At 42.9% G+C, this 15,598-nt stretch overlaps 1 protein-coding gene across 3 annotated transcripts in view; it reads left to right on the forward strand.

The window, feature by feature from the left end:
* The first annotated feature begins 1,183 nt into the window (after nucleotides 1-1,183).
* PRKCE (protein kinase C epsilon) overlaps nucleotides 1,184-15,598 on the forward strand; it is a 287,906-nt gene continuing 273,491 nt past the window's right edge. For 2 of the 3 annotated variants that reach the window (XM_066546511.1, XM_066546512.1), the window contains exon 1: nucleotides 1,184-2,174. In XM_066546511.1, coding sequence (XP_066402608.1) covers nucleotides 1,827-2,174 — 348 coding nt within the window. In that variant the 5' untranslated portion in view covers nucleotides 1,184-1,826. The remainder of the gene's footprint in view (nucleotides 2,175-15,598) is intronic. The other variant, XM_066546510.1, reaches the window with a different exon arrangement.

A 15,598-nucleotide genomic window follows, 5' to 3' on the forward strand; every position in this document is an offset into this window, starting at 1 on the left:
CGGCCTGCGGTCTGCAGCTCAGCGCCAGCCCGGGGCAGCGGGGAGGCGCCGCGGGTTGAGGTGGGGCAGGCACGGGCCAGGTGATCGCGGAGACAAAGGGGCTGGCAGTGCCCCACCGCCGCGGGGCGTCGGGCGGCCAACAGGCGGCTTCTGTCCCAGCCCAGGCAGCGCCTCCCGGCCGGGTTGGATCGAGCCGAGCCGCGCCGGGCCGGGCGGGGCGGGCCCCGGGAGGCCGCTTCCCCTGGCGGCGCTCGGCATTTCCCGGCGCTCGCACACCGCGGGGAAACTCTTCCTCCGGCCCGGCCCGGCCCCCGCTGACGTAGCGCTGTCTGTGCCGCTGCCGCGGTGGGCGGGGGTGGCGGGGACGCGGGCCGGGGCTCGGCGCTGTCAGGCGGCGGGGCAGGGCGGGGGCGGCGGAGTTCGCTGCCCGTCAGGCGCGGGCAGAGGCGTCCCGGGGATCGCGGAGAGAAGGGCGAGGGGCGGGAAGCCCTGCGGGAAGGGGCGTCCGCCGGCACCGCGGCGCCAGAAGCGCCCGCCGCGGTGTGAGTGGTGGTCCGAGCAGGACCTTGGTGGTCAAGCACGTTAATAAAGGCGGTCGGGGAGGAAGGCGTCCGGGGGTGCCCTATCCACGTTTGGTTCATCACTTTATCCTGTGAGGAGGAGGAGGAGGAGGCGGAGGAGGAGGCGTGGGGCCGGGGCGGGCAGTGTCCCCGGCGGAAAGCCGCCCGGCGGGTGTGGAGGAGCGGCAAGCCCAGCCCGGGGAGCGCGACCCCCGCTGCGGTTCCCGACTGGTGGCGGCCGCGCTGCTCCCCCAACAGGCAAAACTTTCTACACTCAAACACACACAGAGACACACACGCGCGGCCGGGGCTGCCGCCGCCGCCGCTCGCTCGCCCCACACACACACACTGACGTCTTTTGCGCATTTCCTGCGCTGGAGCGAGCGGCGGAGCGGCACCGGCAGCGGGCGGGGGCTGCGCGGAGGGAGGCGGCCGGCGGCGGCCGAGGGGAGGCGGCGGGCGGGAGGCGGGCGGGGGGCGGCCGGCGGGAGGGAGGCGGGAGGGAGGCGGCGGCGGCGGCTCTGCCCATCGCCAGGGCGGCGGCCGCCCAGCCGGAGCCCGCCGAGACCCGCGCGGGCCGCTCCGCTGCCGGCGCCCCCCATGCGCGGGGGTCGCTCCGCTGGGTCCTCGGCCTTGGCGGCGGCGGAGCAGGAGGCGGCGGCGGCGCAGGACGGGCGGCTGCGGGCGGCGGCGCGGATGGAAGGTCCCCGGGTGGATGTTTGCTGAGCGGAGGCTGTGCAGTAGGCAGGGCTGGTGGGTCGGCCGGTGTTTCTGATCCGTGTGTGTGTGTGCGTGTGTGTGTGTGTGTATGCGTGTGTGTGTATTGTTGTGCGGCGCACGGGCAGGACTGGCGTGTGCGGGAGTCCGGGATCGCGGCTCTGCTTCCTCTGCGAGGACTGATCCAGGATTATGGTCAGGGTGAAGGGAGAAGGCTCTTGCTTACCCCCGGATTGATTATGCTCGGGTTTTGATAGCATTCGGGGGTTCCTGCAGCCGCGGCCGCCTCCCCCTCCCTGGCGGCCCCCCTCCCTTGTTTTCCGTTAGAAACACGGGCAAGAAAATAAATGTATTCACTGGGTGTCGCAAGAGCAAAGGCTAAATAATCAAAGGTAACAGCAGCAGCCAGGCGAAGGGACCCGCACCGTACCCTGCTCCCCCACCTCCCAGACCTGCCCTCCTATTTATTGGCGAGACCTCCCTCCCTCCCTCTCGGTGCGAGTGCGTTGAGCGAGTGTTTGATCCCGGGAAAAGTGCAGCTATCCAGCCATGGTGGTTTTCAATGGCTTGCTGAAAATCAAGATCTGCGAGGCGGTGAATCTGAAACCCACGGCGTGGTCTCTGAGGCATGCAGTGGGTCCCAGGCCACAGACCTTTTTGCTGGACCCTTACATCGCCCTCAATGTGGATGACTCCAGGATCGGGCAGACCTCGACCAAGCAAAAGACCAACAGTCCTGCTTGGAACGATGAATTTGTCACCGACGTTTGTAATGGCAGGAAGATAGAGATGGCTGTTTTCCATGATGCCCCCATCGGGTACGACGATTTTGTAGCTAACTGCACTATACAGTTTGAGGACTTGCTGCAGAACGGGAGCCGTCACTTCGAGGACTGGGTAAGTGTTCACGCTGTAGATACATACATGTACATGTGATTTTCAGTGGCATGGCTCTGGATGAAACATCTGTCTTGCAGAGCTAGGTTACCAAGGGCATGTAATGCCTCTGAAGGCTTTTCATTATTTCCACACTTTGTTTTACTGAGATAGTCATGGTTACTATATAACTAATGCATGTTATCTACAGGCCAGGCAGGAAAGAAAAATATGCTGAATCTAAGTATGAAGTATGTAGTTACCTTGTAAGTTTCTGAAATTATGTGACATACATACAAATCTAGTTGTCTTACTGAGTCTGAAGAACCTGAACCCAATGCATCCACACCAAACATTACCACAAAACCAAGATCCAGTGCTTAGATGAGTTTCATCATTTCAGGGTGAATACTCTTGGTTAGCCTGGCAAAGATGAACCTTAAAAATCCAGACCTGACCTCTGATACGAGACACCTTAGGGTCTTCCTGTCACTTGAGAGCTCACTGCATCAATACTGATGCTCCTCCTTCCTTCCTTCAGATGATCGACACCTCTCTGCGTAGATCTAACGCAATGCTTCTTCAAATGCTCAAGACTGATGAAAGGGTCCTAGTGGAATTTGGGCCCAACTAGAGAAATTCTGTTGTCTGTACACACAACGTGTCTTAGCAGCTTTCACAGCATCTTTAAGACCCAGAGGCTAACGTGCCTCAGTGGGAGTACAAAAAAGCTGGAAAATCCTTGCTCTGACATCCTCAAGTAGTGTGATTTAACAGGGAGAAACCAATCAAACAATCAAGAAACAGGAAACGTGAATATGCACATTTCACATTTCTGCAGTTAAACTGTTAAATGGTGGATATCCTTTAAATGAGATGTGTGATAAAACAATAGTAGCTATCATCTCATTTTCAGTGTGCCCTGCTCAACCAGCCATCTGAAATTATATATGCTCATCTTTTTATGTACTTATTTTTCATGGTCAAGGATACTAGCTAGTAGGTTTTTGGCAAACGCACAAAGAACCCAGGACCAAAGAAAAAATAGCTAGGGTTAATAGGTCTGAGTTTTATGTATTCTTTGGGGCTTCTTTGTTTAATGCAGTTATGTAGAGATGGGGAAATGATGAAAGGGCATGAAAGTATTAGTCTCTATGCTGATTAGGAGCTGATCAACTTTGCTGTTAAAACTTTTATGTTTACAACTTTAAAATATTTTTCATTTTTGCTGCCTATGTGTTGCATTGTGATAATCGGGGTCTAGATTATTCTGATGCTCTATAAAAGCTACGCATTAGTAAGCTCAAATGGTAAAAGTGGGTGATAGAAGGAGAAAAAATAGCTATAACAGGAAAAGACAAATGCAGCAATATTGCAGATGTCTTTTACCTGTATTGAATGATAATCAAGTTGGGACTCTCCTGAAATCGAGTGAGGTTTCATCTTTGAGACTAGTAGGATGAGGATATCTGCACAGATTTTTAGTGAAAGAATAATAATTTTGTATGTTCTTTTTGTGCATGGTACATGTTGTGAGTTTGTCACCAAATCTGGAAGAACCTTGCAGATTCCAGATGCCAAGTTTGAATTTTGGTGAGACTGGGGTGCATCCTGGCTCTGATATTTAAGGTGAACTCAAATGTCTGAACAGATTCCCTAGATAAATAGTGGAATTTAACAGGTTGAGGTCCATTGTAAACAGGATCTGTGAGGAACTAGATAGCTGAATCAGATAAATGCTGGCTTTTATTGCATCAGGATTCATTGCTGTCCAGCATTCAGTGGGTGGGAGGAGACGAGGGAGTGACTACGCTTGTTGTCTGTTGATGTGACAGAATCGAGGACATGGCAGTGGATCATAACTGGTCAGCTCAATATAATGCAGCTTCTGAAACATCACTTACCTTGGTTTGTGCTGCTAATCCTTGCCATTAGGATTGTGTGCATGTACTACGAAGACAGCATACACCTCCCCCCTGTATCACAGTTAGATGGGGGGTAGGAGTTAAGTGTTTGTGGGATTGTGCTTTACCCTTTCCAAAATCTTCCTTTTTACTGAGTGTGTCACTGTAATTCTGAGTGTGTTTATTGGATTAATAGATAGGGACTTCACAGAACTGGCTCTTACAAAATCACACTGGTTTTGGGTATTTTTTCATTGAGTTACAAGAAGACCGGTGGCCATGACATCTCTATAGAGTCCATACTGAAGTAAATTGATTTATTGGTATCTTCATCAGTGTCTGGAGTCTGTATTAAAACCTGAAAAAGAGGTTGTCTGCAAATTGAATGAGTTTCACACTACAAGGAAAATGCACATGGCCTAAACCAACATTAGGCTAAGACTGCTGGTATGATACAGTCAGTTTTTTCTGTATAATAAGAGGACTAGTTCCTTCATTTCACTTTTGGCATTTAAGGCAGTATTTTTGTAGTACTCTCCCTGAACTCTGTAACAAGCAAATTAAAACCAGCAATCACAGTAACCCATTCTTCTTTACTGCCTGAAATATCAAATAAATGCAACCTACACACTTGAAACACACTTGAAGACCATCAAGTCTTTTCATGCCATTCTGAGGGTTTCCCTTTAAGCAGTCCTGAAAGTTGGAACTGGGTACCAAGTACTTGCTGAGTGTGATTGGAGCAATTACACTGCTGCCCCTCCTTACCTTCAGTATGATGCAACAATTATTGCAGGACTGGACAGTCACTATTAAAAGAGGGTTGAGAAAATGTCTTGTAAAGGTCTTGTAAACATATTAAGCTTTAATGCTTTTGATCTCATATAGTACTGCATGGGGTTTTTTTAAGGAAATTTCAGAATTTGTTTTATAATATCTGCACTAGGGTCAAGGTTATGTTTCTAGGTTCTTGTCAGAAGTCCAAAATGCAAAAAAAGATTCACAAAAATAAAATAAAAAAAAGTTTTGGGGTTTTTTCCCCCTCAGAGGAAACTGTTTCTCATTTTAGCCAGCTCACCAAATTTGATTGACTTTTGCCATTGTTCAAATCCTTATTTTTTTGTCATACAATTTTTTTAGGAAAATACTGGATATTTTTCTCACTCTTAGGCCTGTGCTATATACGGATGTCATGGTTACAGTGGAAACACTAATGATAAACAAGTACAAAGTTTGAAATCACGATAATGTCTACTATATTAATACAAGTCAGATAGATATGCAAAATCCTGGTTCCTTTCATCTACAGAGTGTTCAGCAGTTGCATTTAACCGTATGATACATATACTCCCTGAATATATATTTTTTTTAATTATTCAAAGTTGTGGTGTGAAACAGTGATTCGGAGTTTACTGGATGAAAGCATTTAAACAAAATACATAGTTTTGTGGCCTTTTGGTAAGATCAATAGAAAACACTTGTTTAGGTTTCTAAAATAAGTATAGTGACAATTAAAAAGATGGCTGCTTTGCCAGTAGTGCATCAATACAGACATAGCACAGTAAAAGTGTCAGTTTTGCAGATTTTTTTAGTCATGGTTACACTGCACTTTTAGAAAGCTTTGGATTTATGACATTTCAGGCTTTTTGTAAGCACAGAAAATGTCATACAGAATGGCACCGAGTATTCAAGAGGATGCTGGTGAAGTTACTCTTTGAAAAACAAAAAATACAGAACAATAACCAACTTGCAAGTTCTGATTGAAAAACAAACCAGCAACTTGACAGCTCTGGCTATATTTTTTGAGTTAGATAATTCAGGTAATAATAAAGTATGTTTTTATCTAGCTTTCTTACATGTGGCATATGTAAGTGATTCACTTGAGTTGGCATTGCAGCTACATTTTAATCAGTGGAATTGAGATCAGGAAGGAAAATTCCATTGATATTTAGCCCTGTGGTTCCACTCCTTCAAATTATCATGATCAATGTTTACGTGTGTGGATGATTGGTAGTATGGGTTCTGAGTTCAAGTCCACTTTCCAGAGTTGATGACAGATGAAATCAGCATGATTGGACCTATGCCAAAGACTCCATCTAAGGGTCTTAGCCATTAGCCTGGCAGTACATGGGAAAAGCTATTGAGCTGTCCTAAGAAATCCTTTTGCTGGCTGAGTAGCAGAACTCACTAAATCATTGAGAACATCAGAACATTTAACAAGAAAAGCCTCTATTTCCAATGAAAATAATTTACAGCTATATTTAGGTTAATGAAAGAGATTTAATTTTCTGCTGTCTTAAAAAAAAAAACCCCTTATGCTGTCAGGAAAAAAAAAAACATATATTGTAGTGAGATTTCCTTTGCTAAAATATCTTCCATACTATTTTTCTTCTTTCAGTGCAGCTTCTTCAGATCTAAATTTAAAACATTATACTTTTTTAAAAGCATCCTTTCATATTTCTGTTTTGCCAATGTGAAGTTAGTTGTGCAACTGTGCCACTATTGCATAAAGCAAGTTTATTATGAATTAATCTAATATCTCAGTAGCAAGTGGATGATGAGTTATAGGAACTGGCATGGGGAAGAAGTTGCAGTCTATACAGTTAAACACCTAGGTTATCTGAGCTCTAAATGTCACCCGAAAGGCAGCAGCAGGGGAGGAATTAAAGCTCTTGAGAGTCCTTGGTCCTGTGAGCTGTCCACGGATGTGAGAAGTAGAACTCTCTCTTTCCAGTGCCTCTAATCTGAATGAAATTGAAAGCCTACTCAGGTGCTTTTTTTCCCCCCCCTTCTTTTAATGCCATTTCTGTTGTTGGAATGGGAACTCCTTTCAGCCAGCAGGTGATCTGTTGTAGCTGGCAGACAGAGAATGGAATTGTCATCATTGTAGTGCAGGTCACCCTGTGCGTTCACCTCTGCTTGTGCCGTGCACTGCTGAGGGCTGGCACTGGGCTGGCAGAAAGTGACTGTAGCGTATTTTCATTTTTATTTTCATCTGCTGACTGAATTTATTTGTGCTGGTGGTGTTGAAAGGCCTAGGATTTCACTTGCAAAAACTTCAGATCTCATCTAAACAGTTCATGGGCTGCTGAAAAGCTGTTATCGGAATCATATTTGTGGAGATGAAAGGGAAATTGCTGGGGTCTTGTTTGAGAGGTTTCTGCATGACAAGGAGGTTATGGAGCAAGATCTGTCAGGCTTGTGGGGCAAGGCTGAGAGCTATGGGGCTCAGCAGGGTTTCACAGGGACTCTCTCATTCTGAGGGTAAGTGATTGTCAAGAGGAGCTGAGAGATTTTGGAGAGAACTTTGTACAGATAGGGGTCTTCCTTGCCTTCTCCCACAGTCTGTCTCCCTCCTGTTCCTTCTCTTTTCCCTCTCTGCTGGGGATGTGGTACAGTCACACAGAGCTCACCCACTGTCTTGTATCAGTCCCTTTCTACAGCTGCATAAATCTACTCCTACTCCCTGCTAGAAATGTTCTCTCCTAACAGCTCCTGCTTACCTGCAGTGCTTCCCAGTCTGCTGAGAAGCAACAGAGGGGGAAAATGCTGCCTCTGCTGTTGTTACTGCAGGGAGAGAGAAAGGGCAATGTGGGGAAAGGAAGAGATGAGGCATGGGGAGAAACCTGGAGGAGGGTAATGAATAGTTGCTGCCGCAGCGCGTACTCCAGCTGCCCTTTTGGCAGCAGCAGAAAGCTGCACGTGTAGGAGACAGGGCTGAGCTGGCATAGGCAAATCGGCTGGTTGGAGGCCGTATGGTGATCACTGACCCACTTTGGGGTTTTTTGGCCTGCTTTGCTGAGTATATAGCTTTTGAAGTCTCACTTCAGATGTGAAAAAATATTGCTCAGGGCATGAAAAGTGTGTAGTGGAGCATGCATTTCACTTAACACTGAATTATCATATCTGTAGGACAGGAGTTGAGCCCACCACTGATCAGAATCTCACTTTATTGTTGCTAATACCAAATACTGATACAAAGTTCCACATAGTGAAAATAACTCTACTGAACTCCGTAGAAAGTATTTGTTAGAAAAAAGTTACAGTAGCAGAGTCCAGTTCATAGGTACTAGCTCAAATCTAGACTTTTACGAAATGTCCAAGTGGAGTGAAAACAGTTCCTGCATGTCCTTCTTGTGCCAGTTTTAATACAGTGCATGTCATTATTCCAGCTTAGGTGGTTCCATAGATACTGTGCAGAATTTCATGGGTCTGAGTAAACTGCTGATCCCACTGGGTTCACTGGACATCATCCAGGCCAGTTTAAATTATTCCCTCAATAGGGTCCTGTGCTCCAAAGGAAAACCAAGAATAAATAACAGTTAACAACATCCTTTGCTTGGTTTTTTTTTTTGTTTTTTTTTTTCTTACTGATTTATTCTTCTTCTGCAAATCTTGCATATGTAAGTCTGGTTTCTGCTCTCTAGCATAAAACTGAATTTCTGTCTTCCATGTCCAGAATTCTTTAAATATTGCCAAAATGAGGATTTGATTTAAGTTGGAATTGTAGAACTTGGCAACTAAATGTGATTTGTTTTCACTCTGTAAATAACTTTCATTTAAATGAACTTTTTGATGATTTTCAGGTTTTGAAGGGAGACTGTGAATACAGTTTTAAAACATTGAATACAGGAGCTTTTTGGCTTGAATTGGCTGGTTGAATTCTGCTTTACCCAATCCTATTTTAATCTCCTTTCCCCCACCCCAACTATTATCTTGTAAGAGAAAGACATCTGCAGTTCATGGTAAGAGAGGGTTTGGGAACAATAGAGCACGCAAGTAATGGGATATTTGTGGTAAGAGAGGACTGAGAAGAGACTTTTCCTCCATCCACATGGAAAGGTAAGGCTGGAAGTATTTGGATATGGAATAAGATCAGAAGTCCATAGACAGCCTGTAAAACTGACGGTTTGGGCTGGGGAGGATCGAACAAACGTTTTTGCTAAGCTGGCCAGAGCAAGGCCTGAAGAATGGGGTATTTTGAGTCATGCAAATTGTAGAAGTTGCAGGGGTTTCAACCATTTGGGGGGAAAGTGGTAACTACAGAAGGGTGACAAAAAGTTTTAACCTTGTGTTTGTGAGTACTTTCCTGTTTGGCAGGCAATCACTAGACAATATAAAAAGTACATTCAGTAATATTAATATGAAACTGCAACTGTAAAGCTAATAAGCCATTCTAGAGATTGGGTAACTTTCATGGCAGTTATGTACTTTGCACTACATTTTAGTAAAGAAAATGCAAATGAATATGGTGCGAGAACATCTGCAGAATTCTTATCTATTCTGATCATTATTCAGCCAGTTGCTTGAATTGCTAGTAAAGTTGATTTCTGAGTGTCCTTTCACTTGCATTCCTCCAAGAGTTAAAAATGTCAATGATATTGAAGTATAATTGCTGTAATTTAACAGAAGTTACAGAAGCCAGGATTTCACATATTTCTGAATAGCACAGCTAAGAAACCTAGAGACATTGGCATGTTCCCATTAAATGTAACAGCAGTTTTAATGTTTGTTTTATTGGAAGCAGTGTTAGAGAAATGCTACATAATTCTAAGAGTTTTTTTCCCCCTCTGAATTTTTTAGGGCTTGAATTGTTGAGGAACATAAATAATGTCAGACCATAGCTTTTAAAATTAAAAAAAGCAAAGTTTGATTCCATCGGAGGCTTGCAGGCAGCCATTTCTGCCTTATATCAGCTAACTTGAGTTGATTTGATTGTTCCAGACAATAGAATCATTTTGCTTGTTTCTGGTGTCCTGCTGGGCAATTTCATCACAGGCAGGAACAAAAAAGCATGAATAATGGCTAGATATTACCAAATAAATTTAATGTCTACATTGTTTGAACAGCAAGCCCCCTTGGTATCTCTGTATCTTACATGAAGACTAGGGAAATGTACTACTTAATGTTTCCAGCTTAGTATCTTTCAGTACTTGAGAGTTATAAATAAGTTACAGGCCTCTTATTATGGGGATTTCTTATGCATTTAGAACTCTCCATCCTTCAATACATTGGCCTTTTTTATATCATTAAAAGATAGATGGCTTTGACAATGTTAATATTTATAAGTATATTTAGAGTGTGATGTGGTAGCAATGCTGCAGATAAAATGGTGGTGGAAAGATGAAGGGAAGACTAAGGAATCCTCTGCATAGGTGATGAGGAAATGGCTGGAATTGCTTTGCTTTGTTTCACAGATTAAAAGCCAGCAAGACAGTAGTGCCCTTCCCTGTTTTCCTTCAGTTTCCTCTTTATCATCTGTTCTGTCTTTATGCTGCCAATTCTCTGTCTTTCTTTATCTGTTCTGGCTTTAAGATGGTCAAGAATAGTGCATAAGAGTTTGATGTTGGCAGTGCTAGCAGGCAATGTGAAAGAAATGTCCTGCTATAGATCTCTACAGAGATCTATTCCAAGTACAGTTTTCTTGCTGGGACCGTATTTACTCATTGCATAAGTCTCTCTGGCATCTGTCAACCTCCCTTTATTTCAAGGTGAGATTGATCCATGGCCTTAGAAAGTGATGTCTAAGAATGTATTGGAAAAGGGAAGGCTTAAAGTCATTCATGCTGCATCCACTTTGTTTTCTCTCTCTTACATGGTTCCTTTTGGAGTTACTGAGGAATCTTTTTGCTTTTCTTTTCCTCTGAGTTTCATTGTCTTTTCTTTCCTTGTGACCCCATAGTGTCTTGGCACCTCTTGAACATTTGACCTCCTGGCCCACTTTTCTCCTTAATCCACCACTATCACCTTGCCCTCAAGTCCCAGCTGCTGTAACTTTTCCTTCATTTTCCATGTCATTACTTCCCTTATATCCATACTGCCATTATTCCCAGCAGTCCAACTCCTTCCCCTTTTTTGTCACTCTGGTAGACCAGTAAGATCCTCGTGTCAGTAGGACTCAGAAGCATCCCAGTGTCTGAGGCTCTGTGGCATTTGCCCAGCTGTGCTGCTCAGCAAGCAGCAGGGAACTGATCATACTCATGGCTGTTGGAGTGGCTGTTTCAGTCAGGAAGGAGTGATGCACCGAGTTTCCAGTTAGTTATACTACTGAAGTGTTTGAAGGAATAAATGTAATATGTAGGTTTGAACTTCAGGCAAAAATGCTCCAGTTTTAGCAGACTTAGTGGGGTGTTGTAGGAACATGATCTATCCCTGAAAACTGGACTCTCCCAAGCAGTGGGAACACTATTAAAAATTTTTAGTTGGTACTGACTGTTGGGATTTTCAGGGACTCCTAATCACAGAAAATACCTATGAATGTTTGGTAATTTTTTTTCAATTTAATGTGAAATGGGGGTTTCTGTCTTCAAAAAATTCCAGTCCAAGCACAAATCAAAAAGGCAGACTGGGGAAGCCAAGAGAAATATTAGGAAAACACTTACCAGTGTGAAAGGTTGCAATGATAGTTGAGCAGCCTATCAGCTCAGCTTTGCTTGGTGTCCCTAACTCAAAATATCAAGGGGAGAGACAATAGTGGAAATTTTGCTAGGGTTATTTGGAGTTCCTGATGCTTTGCAAAATGTGGTGTTTCTCTTCAAGAAGTTGATGTGCTTAGATGGACAGCCCACATGATCTAGTCCATGATTCCCAAACTTTTAGTTGTTTCTTAGTGTCCCATATAGCTTCAAGAATGCCCAGTTTGAGGGAACTACAGGATTTTTCTGTATAATTCAATGAAAGCTGGTATAGTATTATTACATTCGAGCTTTTTTCTGTAGTGATAGGTGGGTTAGACCACTAAGAGTACAATAATGAAATTTGGATATGTTATATAGGGGTAATAGTATGTACTGATGTCACTGGGCTGAGATAAGCTATGTAAAGTTTTATCTCACCCCTTTACTCTTCCTGCTAGCAATTTCTCAGAGCCCTGCCAAGCCTCTGAAAGGAAGAAAGAACAAAGAAGAATTTTATTAACACCTCATGCCTATTTTCTAGAAGTGTTATCCATTGAATCAGAAGCAAGTGTCTGGGCTTTTCACCTAAAAAGCAGAACCTTGAGCTTCTTTCTGAGAACCCTTTGGCAGTACTTTATGCATTTGGCAATACTTTATGTGTGTATTTGTGCGTGTGTATTTATATATTGGTAGATGTATAGATACATTATATAACTACATTATAAGTTATATATCTATATCTACATGTAGCTTTAAAAACAATATTAGTTTAGTAGTTGTATTTGGGAGGTAAATTTGCATATGCATTTTTATACAGCTGGGTGAAAGGTTTTAAAATTCAAGTTCAGCTAAGCTTACTTTGAACAATTCTGAGGAGCAGCTCAGACACTACGACCTAGACAAGCTCCTGTAATCTCTTTAGGTGCTCTTTTCTTGCCAGTCCCTGCTCATTCTTCTCTGCTTTGCCCATTAGTTGCAAGTGGCCTTCTAGGATATATCATTTAGCAGAAATGTCGGGTCATGATTCTTCTTTGAAGGGTATTCACTTTACTATAGTGGTATGGTAACAAAAATAGATGAGGAGCAATTGACCTATGTTCATCACAGTCCAGAACAGTGCAAAAACCCCAGAAACTTTGTTGTGTTGGTTTTGTTGATAAGTAGATGTGTGAGTAAGCAAAATCAATATGCCTAAAACAAACATACAAAAATTGGAAGTTTGTAGTGAGTGCTGGGCATTAATGACTGGAGGACAGACAGAGATAAGTTGTCTTGTGCACAGATTCAAAGCTGATGTTCCTATATTGATTTTAATGGGTAGCTCTTTGAGTGGTGTTTTCTGTTGCTGAAACTATTGAGAGTATGTGTATCATTTAGTTGCATACATACTGATTCCTCTGTGCTCCCAGCTAGTTACATCACCCTCAATTGCATTCCTTCTGTTTTCAATATTGAACTTTGTGTATTTCTCTGAATTGAGATCTACTGCAAATTTTTCAGCAATGTGGAAATTACATGAAGAATTTAGGCTCCTGATTCAGCAGCCTTTTGAAAGTGTTATCTAGCTGTCTTTTCCTGAGTGGCTGTATCTGTTGTCATAGAATCACAGAATCTGCTGAGTTGGAAGGGACCCATCAGGATAACTGAGTTCAACTCCTGGCCCTGCCCAGGTCACCCAAGAATCACCATGTGCCCGAGAGCCTTGGTGCTGTGAGCACTCTGGAGAGCCTGTTCCAATGCCCAACCACCCTCTGAGTAAAAACCCCAGTCAACACAGCTTCTAAACTGTGTGCAAATGCATTTGTGAGTACATTGTGAACTGCTTGTAAATGTGTTTGGTCAGAAGTGTCAGTTCTGACCATCAAGCCTTCTCTTCAGTTTGGTAATATGTGTTGTTTTGGAAGTGGTTTTGTTGAGGGCATTTTTAAAATTAAGAAAAAGCTCCAAAACCTTAACATTTTTTTTTGTTTTGGCTGACACTTCATTAAAAAACTATAGTAAATCACTGGATATTTGAACAAATTAAATGAAACTGATCTCTAGTCTTGTTTGAATGTACTCTGGACATCAAACTGACAATCATGTGACAAACATGTAACAAACATGTTAAATTTGGTTTAAAATATGTGCATTCTCCAGCAAAGAACTGTTTTGCTGTAACAGTGTTATTAATACCATAAAGCTTTCAAAACCATTAGTGTATTCTGAAGTTTATACTTTTAAAAAATCAGGTTTAAAATCAAATGTGAAGCATGAGAATGTCATTTTGTCTTTCAGGCTGTTCCTGGAACACTGAGGTTAAAAAAAACCCTTTGACTGAAAAGGAAGGGAGGCAGAGTGAGAAGTGGGGGCACCTCTGGTAAAGCCTTTTCTCCCTGCAGCAGTCTCCTTGCTGTACTATATGGGCTTCTCCTCTGTGGGACCTGGACATAATTGTGGCAGTGATCAGTAAGACAAATTACAGGCCAAATGTTTTGTAGAATTGCCAAAAAGTTTGCAGCTCTTCCAGCAACTGTGAATCAGCCCTGCACTCTCTTTGTAGACTCACAAGCAAAATCTGCTTCCCAGCAGCAGTGTGCTGCTCTGCAGAACCCCTCCATTGTGAGATTTATGCACGGTTAATGAACTTTGCGATGCAAAAAATGTGAAGTCTTGGAGACATTTTATGCAGCTATGAAAATGTACTTGATGCTAGTGCTATCCCAGTGAGACAGGAGTGAAGTGCTGAGACCTTGTCAGAGCATGGATGCGTACATGCTGGCAGTGTGGCAGTTTTGAGTGTAGGAGTTATTAGTTTCTCTTTGATAACATGAGTTTGTGCAGAAACAGAAAGTTCACAGTTTCTTCCTTCAGGAGTTTATGATGTAAAATAAGAAAAACAATCACACTTTTGGAGTGCAACCTGTGTATCAAGCTGGATGTGGCTTGCAAAAGCCCTGGAAAATGTGTAGCAAAATAAAAACCTATACTTTACAGGACAGAAGTATGCAAAAGAAATAAATTATGTGTTATAGTAACTTTTAAAAAATGTATTTGATGGCCCTTGGGGAAGCAATAGTTGTTTAACTGAGGAGTTAAGGGAGACTGTTTTTATTCACATGAGTCAGCAGACAAAGAGGCTGAAGCTTGTGTGCCAGACCAAGGAACATGTAAATATGACAGATGGTCAACAAAGTGAAGCCACTTTGTAATAGAGCAGTTCGTACAAATAAGGGAGATCTTTTTTGCAGCAGGCTTTATTTAACTAAAAGTTTCAAAATACAAACAGATCAACAAAAAAATAGACATCATCAGTATTGCTTGGTTTTCCTTAGTGTTTCTGGTAACAGGTGGGGTTGGTGAATTAATTTTTACAGTACACAACATATTTCTGATCCTGATTACATTATTTTCTGAAATTTGCGTGAGCTGTGAGATAATGTGTAATAACTTCATTATAATTTTGCATGCTGTGAACTGGTCATGCAAGTTTTTACATACTTAGTTGTCCTGCATCTGCCTGTGATATAGCATGTTATCTCCTTTTTCTTCTGTAATTATTGCCTTTATTTCCATTCACATAATTCCTTCAAACAAATTAGCATGTCAGTAATAGAAATGATGGGACAAACCTTCACTCATAATTCAGGTATAAAACCTTCTTATAAAATGAATAATCCAGCCTTTTATATCAGTGGTTCCAGAAGAGGCCTTTGTCTGCTACGTAGATCTGTCTGTCTCAGGTTGTAATGAAACTCATTAGCAAAATAATCTGAGTCTGGAGAATCTTGAGTATCGTCATCTTCACAGCATTCCTGAGAGGAAGTGTAATGGATGAAGATTTCTCCATGTTGCCCAGAAGTATGGCACAAGCATTGTGGTTTTAATCTCACAATTTTGCAGTGGAAGTATCAGTTTCATTTTTACAGTGGGGAGACAGGGTCTGAGATCTAGACTAGTGAAATAAGGTTTCTGCCTGATACCTTCTAGAGATACCTCTTTCTGTCCTAAAGCTTCTCCTTCATCTGACAATCTCTCCTTTTACTTTTGTAAAAGAAGGATCCTCACCATTACATTTCTATTTCCTTCTTGTAGCTTACCTTTTGTAGGCTAATGGATTTATGGTTTGATTGGAAGGGGTTTTTTTTTCTGTTTCAATTCTCCA

This window comes from Molothrus aeneus, chromosome 3 (genome assembly GCF_037042795.1).
Source record: "Molothrus aeneus isolate 106 chromosome 3, BPBGC_Maene_1.0, whole genome shotgun sequence".
NCBI classification, from domain to species: Eukaryota; Metazoa; Chordata; class Aves; order Passeriformes; family Icteridae; genus Molothrus; species Molothrus aeneus.